The sequence below is a fragment of the Hibiscus syriacus genome, unplaced genomic scaffold (assembly GCF_006381635.1).
Source record: "Hibiscus syriacus cultivar Baekdansim isolate YM2019G1 unplaced genomic scaffold, ASM638163v2 tig00110840_pilon, whole genome shotgun sequence".
In the NCBI taxonomy this organism is placed as follows: domain Eukaryota; kingdom Viridiplantae; phylum Streptophyta; class Magnoliopsida; order Malvales; family Malvaceae; genus Hibiscus; species Hibiscus syriacus.
Window position 1 is genome coordinate 340066 of NW_024062887.1, and position 8240 is coordinate 348305.

The following is an 8240-nucleotide window of genomic DNA, read 5'->3' on the forward strand; positions in this document are numbered from 1 at the left end:
TGGTTTTGCATGCTTGACGAAGGGTTTTCTACTTATTCACCTTATGTCCAGAATAGAGACCAAAGGTTTCTAGGATGATTCAATAATATCAGCATCGACCATGCCCGTTTTGGCATATAAAATGAATTCATCGAAGAAGAAGAGATGAGAGATTGGGGTACCTTTTCGAGTAAGCTTAAAAGTTGACAAGATTTTGGAGTCCACACAAAGAGAGATAATGTGACTTAATCTCTCCATTATCACATTAAAGAGTATGGGGGTAAAGGATCACCTGGCATATACCTTTCCCAGGCTAAAAAACACGACCAAGACTACTGTTCCATTGGACCTGCATGCTCGACGAAGTAACGCAATGCATGATAATATTGACAAGGATTTACTGAAAACCAGCATCTTGAAGAGTGTCTTCAATAAAAGACAATTGTATTCGAACAAAAGCTTTTTGTAGGTCCACTTTGATCGTCATCCGGCCAGTTTTGCCTTTCTTCAGCCATAGTATGAACCCTTCTTGGTTGGTGATAATATTTTCGGAGATGCTATGACCTTTGAGAAAGCTCGTTTGGTGATCAAAATGATTAAAGAGAGAACTTGTTGTAACCAAAGAACCAGGATCTTCGTGATAAGCTTATATAAGGTAGTGCAAAGGCTGATGGGTCGAAAGTCAAGAAAAGTCTCTGAGTTGTTTGTCTTAGAAATAAGGACCAGGACCATGCGATGGAGAGAGACATCCAAAGTATGATTAGTGAAGACCGAGTGGACCATTCGACATAATGATAGTTTGACAATGTCCCAATTTTTTTTTAAAAGAATTGAGCATGGAGACCATTTATGTCAAGGGCTTTCATCGGGGGCATGGAGAACAAAGCCACTTGTATTTCATCCTCAGAAGGGCAGGATATTAGAGAGTCATTCATTGAAGTGGACATTTGGGGAAGTGCCTTGAGATAGGGTAAGGGTCCGGATATGGTAACCGAGGTCTTGAAGGCGGCAGTCCAAAGTCATGTCTCTAAAATCTGAGTCGGTAGAGGAAGAAGAGGCACATCCTTTATAATCTTCAGAGTAGAGTGGCGTTGAAATCACCAATCAGAATCCAAGGTTCATGTGTATTGGGAGACAAAAAGTCTTTAGATGACCTCAAAGATGTCTTCAAAGAGTTGCAATAGGGCTAGTATAAGTAAATGTGGCTTGAAAAGATTGATTCTTGTATTTTATTCGACAATGAATAAATTGGAAATGGTACGAGAGCACATCAAGCTGAACATTATCGTAACAGAAGACCTAAATTCCACCAGATAACCCAACAGCTTTAATTCTGTGAGAATTAGGAAAACCTGGTTCTAAAATAGCGTTGTTTTCCTTGATCCGGTTGACTGAAGTTTCGACAAAAACATAGAAGTCTGACTTGTGGTCTCTGATATATTGGCCAGTGACCCTGATAAAAGTTCGGTTTCCGCACCCCTGTGCATTCCAAACAAACACTTTTAAATTCATAAAAAAAATGGGAAAAAAGATTATTGGTGAGGCCAGAATCATTTTATCATGGCTGAAGAGCCATCATCCTTCTGCCCTTGAAAATCATCAGACATCATAACATTACTGCTTGTATTTGGGAGAACATCATGGTGGTCAAACGGCTGGGAAGTGAGTTATCGGGCTGTTGTGGCAGTTCAACTGGAAGGTGCGCAAGAGTGCTTGGTGTTGTGAAGGTGGGGGTTGTTAAAGCCGGATAAACCAATTTCCGTTGGCGAAGCTGTAAACGGAAAAACAACTTATGTGTGTTGAGAGGGATTCAAAGAGGAGTTATGGGCTTTGTTCTTTGATATGCTTGCCTGGCTACAAGTGTTGTTGGAGTTTGCATGGGTTGCATCAATATTTAAATTTTTCACACCTAGGACTGTAACAAGTGGCTTTCTTAAAGGCATTTGAGATTTGCCTTTTGAATTTTGTTTTTTAGTTGGGTGTCTTGTGTTTTCCTTGTCTCGGTTGGCTATGGTCTTGTTCGAGGGAGTCGGAGTAGCATGAGCTAAAGGTACGGATTGGTCATTTGGCTCCGAGTCTTCAAGATCAGATATCAAATCAAAGAGATAGGATGTTGTATGGAGTCTGGTGCCTTTTTGGTTTTGGTTGCTCTCTTTACGTGGTCTGCGTTGCATCTTTTCAACAAGCATCCAATGACTATACGGAGTAGTTGGCTCCAAGGGTACTGCTAGAGCGGAAGTTTCAACTCGACTTTGCTCAGCCTCAGTCGTATTACTAGCTTTAAAAGGGCAAGAATTACAAGTATGGTCGTAAGTTCCGCGGCGAAAACAAACAACAGGTAGAGATTCATACTCTTTAAGCTGAAGACGTCCATTGATTACCCATTTCGAAAACAACGATTTTTTTAAATATTTATGTTGACGGTCATGCGAGCGAAGCTGCTTCATCGACCTTTATTAATTTAGTTTTTTAATGAAAATTAAACGAAAATTCTAAAAATCATTTTTAATAAAATATAACAAAAATTTTCTTATAATTTGCGGTTCCTTTATGAATTTAATTTTCTAAAAATTGAGAATAGGATCACGATTTAAAAAATACTATGTACAATTAACTTTTTTTTCTAGGTTGTTCAAAAGTGAAATAAAAGCTTCATATTCCATTTGTTATGGGATTAGAGTTTTGGTCAATGATCCATATGATTTTAGATGATAAAATCAATGGTTTAAGGCAATCTATAAAATAATTCATGAGAACCTAAAATTATTTAAGATTTATTTAAGGTTTAAAATTTACTTCTTTTCCATCATGCTTATACATCATGTCAGCTAACATGTTTGATATTTTATAATTTTGTTGAAATAAAAAATTTTATTTTGTTTTATAATTTAGTTCGTTATATTTAATAATTTAGTTTATTTTTTAAAAATTATAATTAAAATATTATATATTTTTTATTTCTAAATATTCTACTTTTGAAATTTGTTATTAATTTTTTAAAATAATCAAATTATATTTTATTTATAATCTAAGAATTAAATTAAATATTATTTATTTTTGTTAACATATGTTGTCAATAAATTTAAAGATAAAGTACAAAAATAAATTTCCGACTATAGGTCGTTTAAGTCTTCGACTATTGAATGATATAAAATAGTTCTTTAACTATAAAGTCCTACTTTGTTGAGTGTATTGATTATTAAAAGTTACAAAATAATCATCTGACTATTCATAAATTCCAAACATGTTATCTTCTATTAAAAAGTTAGTAGTAGATTGAGTTCAGTGTTAACATGCTCATTACGATAAAATAAAAAAAACGTGTCATAAAAAATAATAATATTAACTATCATAGTATAATTTGCTTAGTATAACCAATAATATGATATATTAATCAATTAATCTGAATCGAATACTTAATATAACATATGAGAGATTAAAAGTCAAATGTTTGAAGTCAAAGGGTGGCGAAGAAATGGGTAACGCGTTTTCTTCTGTTAGTAAAATTATTAATTTATCACTTGTTTAATTGACTTGGATTCTTTAATCCTTGCTTTGATATTTTATTTCGGATCCTTAATTTAAATTGCATCTCTTTGCATTATATAGCTTCAATTTCTCTGTCCAAATGGATTCCTTCTTCGTTTCTGCAACTCAACTCCAAGAATGTTAAACCAAGGTATGGATAACATCCTTTGTTTTTTGCTTATATTTCATCTCCTTTTAGTTTCTGGGTAGATGATAGGTTGAATTTTATTATCCTTCTATTTTTTTATTCTTTCTGTTTTATGGTAAGTGACAGTTTTGAAAATATTTTTCAGGGTAAGCACATGTATTAATAACGAAAAATTTTCATATGAAATGGACACAAATAAAATTTCAGATCTTCAGTAAAATAAATACTAACATAAAAAAAATTTCAACGTAAACAACCTTTAACAAAATGAACAACTAAATATAAAAATTATCGACCATTATTATATCATCTCCTCTTCAATTTAATATTTAAAATTCATGATAGAGAAAAATTATAATTTTTTATGGATTTTATAATTGTATTATCTAAGAATTTTATAATCTTCTGCAAAATTAACTATAGTTTCATCATTTTTTAGAGGCATGTATATATTTTTGGGTAAACTACACGGTGACTATCGAATTATGGTCATAAATTATTTTGACTACCAAACTATTTAAATGGTTCAATCAAGACACTGATCGTTAATTTTTAACAGAGATGATGGCGTAGCAGTTAATACAATTGTCATAATTATATATTTGATACTTAATATTTACACATTCTATCATTTTAGTCATTATTTTAAAATCAATTAAATAAATTTAACCCTCTAATCCATCTTCAAGTATAACTATTGTATAATTATCAACCATTATTATATCATCTCCCCTTCAGTTTAATATTTAAAATTCATGATCGAGAAAAATTATAATATTTTATGGATTTTATCATTGTATTATCTAAAATTTTTATAATTTTATGCAAACTTAACTACAATTTTATCATTTTTGAGAGGCGTGTATATATTTTATGATGCTATATTTTTTATTAGGCGGTGATTAAAAAGTAGTATATGTTTTAAATATTTTCAATTATTTGACAATTAATGTTCAATCACTCTACTGTAAATGTAGGTGCTCGAAACCGTGACCTCTAAAAACAAAATAATCCCTTTATGATGTTATATTATTAAAACAAAATTATTTTCAATCATATAATTTGATCTGTATCTACTTATGTATAAGATAAATCTACTATTCCTAAGGATGTTATCTTTATTCTTTTCCCAAGGCTGTTCAAATTTGAAAGCTTGAAAACTCCTTACGGCTGCCAATGCCAGAAGGTTAAATCCCAATACAAGACCCTTTTTTTTTTTAATTTGGGAGACGTAGAAATATGGAGAACCCTTTAAAAATGGTACCCAATTTCAATCTCAATTTTCAAAGGATCCTAAAAACACATGAAAAATGTATAAAAATTCAAAACACACACGCATCTCTATTTCATATTTACATTTGAATTAGAGTAATATAAGATTTCACTCTTCCCTATTTGTATGTTGTTCTTTTTTTGGGAAAGTGGAACAAAAAGATGGGAAGTTGCATGTTCAGTTTCATTATCCTTTTCAGGTTCATTGATAAGTTCACAGTTGACGCAACTTTAACCAATTTCCTAAGCCACTGCAATATAAGTTGGAGACAGTTAAACAACTGTAAGATCTAAGCTCAGGTTGAAATGAAAATGGATAAAACAGATGGATACATTTTCATGGTTATTATGATCGGATCTCTAGCATTACTTGGAATAGTTCAAGCCCAACCAAGAGCTCAAATAGTGAATACGACATGTGGCTCTCGAGAGAATAACAGAACTCAAGTCGTTTCCAATTTCATTCTTGTAATGGAGGAACTTAATGATCTTATCCATCAATTCGGTTGGGGAACTGCATTTAATGGTTCAGGGCCTGATGCTAACTATGGCCTAGCTCAGTGTTATGGGGATCTATCTTTGACTGACTGTCCATTGTGTATTGCGGAGGGGCGTGCTGTTCTTCCTCTGTGCTTTCCGAAAGTTGGTTCCCGAGTTTTCCTCGACGGGTGCTTCATGAGATCCGATAACTATAGCTTCTATGATGAGTACTTGGGACCATATGACAAGGTTGTGTGCGGGAATACAAGCCGTAAGGGATCAAACTTTCAAGCATCAGCTAGAGAAGCAGTGTCTCGGGCGGTGACTACTGCACTGGATAATGGAGGGCATTATGCTAAGGCGCAGGTGGCGGGGTCTGGATTGAATGAGACGGCTTATGTTTTGGTTAATTGTTGGAAGACATTGAACCGGAGTGCTTGTGAAGCATGTTATGAGAATGCATCGGCGGCTATGTTAAGGTGCTTGCCATGGTCAGAGGGACGAGCACTCTACTCTGGCTGCTTCATGAGATACTCTGATACAGATTTCCTCAATAAAGAACCTGGAAATGGGAGTTCAAGAGGTAAAACAAATTTTAGCTTCGTATCACCTATTCTGCACATTGAAAAAAAGTTGACCAAATGTGACTTGTATTCATGATTTTACAGGAACCATTATATCTATAATTGTTTCCACTGTCAGTTCCCTTGTTGTTTTGGCTGTTCTTGCAGCTATTGGAACTTATATCTGGAAGCGCAGATACATACAAAAGAAAAGAGGTAGTAAAAAGCTTACCTACTGAATCATATGATTAGTTCAATTTGTTCATGCAGTCATCTCGACTGGACAATTTGAATTCTGACAGTTGCAACTTCTTTTCCTTTCTGTCACACTAAAGAAGCAAAAGAACAAACGTCCTAGAATGTCAGCTAAGATTTTCAATTACATGGAACTATTACGATTTTCTACCTGGAAATGTGGTGAACCTTGTCTTCATTGCTAAAATGTTTTTGAATTCCAGATCAAAATGATGCAGACCAGTGGGTGAAAGTCCTTCGTGACAGTAGCTTAAATTTCAAATACTCTACACTCGAGAAGGCAACAGGTTCGTTTGACGAGGCGAACAAGCTTGGACAAGGAGGATTTGGGACAGTTTATAAGGTAGTTTTTCCCACCAGTTTCCACTGCTCTTCTTCAGCCATTTATCTGGTATGCTATGGTTAGTGATTCATTTTGTCATCTGTAGGGGACTCTACCTGATGGAAGAGAGATAGCTGTCAAGAGACTTCTCTTCCACAATCGACACCGAGCCGCAGATTTCTTCAATGAAATCAATATAATAAGCAGTGTGGAGCATAAAAACCTGGCGAGATTGTTGGGATGTAGTTGTTCCGGACCCGAAAGTCTTCTCGTCTATGAGTTCCTTCCTAACAAGAGCCTCGATTCATTCATCTTCGGTAACACCAATATTTACTTCCAATATCGATAGCAAAGCTTAAATTGATACTGATATATCACTAACAGCTTTTTTCTATAAACAGATCCCAGAAGAGGTAAAGAACTTACCTGGGAAAAGAGGTACCAAATTATCATTGGGACGGTAGAAGGTTTAGCATATCTTCACGAGAACCCCGCAAACAAAATCATTCACAGGGATATAAAAGCTAGCAATATCCTGTTGGATTTAAAGTTTCGTGCCAAAATTGCTGATTTCGGTTTGGCGAGGGCTTTCGATGAAGATCGAAGTCATATCAGCACTGCTATTGCTGGAACACTGTAAGCATCATCTTGGTTTAACATATTCGAAAGCTTCTCATGTTCGAATTAATTATGTCTACTTTTATGACACACAGAGGATACATGGCTCCAGAATATCTAGCCAAAGGCAAGTTAACGGACAAGGCCGATGTTTATAGTTTCGGTGTTCTTTTACTAGAGATGGTAACCGGAAAACAAAATAATGGAAGCGGACACACGGATTACTCAGACAGCATAATTGCAGTTGTAAGTTTCAAACAATCCCTCCTAAGATTTTCCCACTTGGATCATGACTTTAAATAAAGCTGATATTAATTCTTTTTGTGGGTTAAATAGGCATGGAACCACTTTCAATCAGGGACTGCAGAGGAGATTTATGATCCGAATATAATGCCAAAAGATATCGACCAATGTAACAGTGTCAAGAGTCAGATATACAGAGTGTTGCATATCGGACTTCTTTGCACCCAAGAGAACCGATCACTAAGGCCGTTCATGTCGAAGGTACTACAGATGCTAACCAAGAAAGATGAAGACCTTCCGGCACCGACGATTCCTCCTTTTGTGAATGAACAAACCATGGAATTCAATGATACGGATGAGAACGAATACTACCTTCTCAATGCAGGGGGTACTAACTCACTCGCCACCATCGATCACAGTTCATTTCACCCGAGATGATGTTTGAAGCCAGATGAAGACGAAAGAGTATATTCTTTCTGTTGTGGAATTCGGGTTAATTTCCACCAATAATAACAAATTCACCTTGAGAACTATTATCTAGGTGACTACTGTGAAAACGATTGTACTAAAAATCACACCAAGTTAGATTCCCAGGAAAGAGGAGGGGTCACAATGGTCCCTCTTAAAATCCACTTTCCTTAGACAGAACTACCAAGACAAGTAATTTTAATAGGACAATAATTAACAACAACTATACCCGACAATAGCTATTAAATAGACATAAAGAGAACACCAAACTTTAACGAGATTAGGCCAAAATTATGCCTACCTCCTCGAACACTACTAAAATAATATTTCACTAGTAGAGGAAATATTACAAAGAGAAAGAAAG

General features: G+C 34.9%; 1 protein-coding gene across 1 annotated transcript; it reads left to right on the forward strand.

Annotated features, from left to right (window-relative positions):
• Positions 1 to 3580: 3580 nt before the first annotated feature.
• Positions 3581 to 7861, forward strand: LOC120143270 (cysteine-rich receptor-like protein kinase 2). The gene is made up of 8 exons (XM_039157634.1): positions 3581 to 3658; positions 5128 to 5990; positions 6076 to 6186; positions 6429 to 6568; positions 6654 to 6864; positions 6949 to 7183; positions 7261 to 7411; positions 7502 to 7861. The coding sequence occupies exons 2-8, from the start codon at positions 5234 to 5236 to the stop codon at positions 7844 to 7846; spliced, it is 1950 nt and encodes a 649-aa protein (XP_039013565.1). The 5' UTR covers positions 3581 to 3658; positions 5128 to 5233; the 3' UTR covers positions 7847 to 7861.
• Positions 7862 to 8240: the final 379 nt, after the last annotated feature.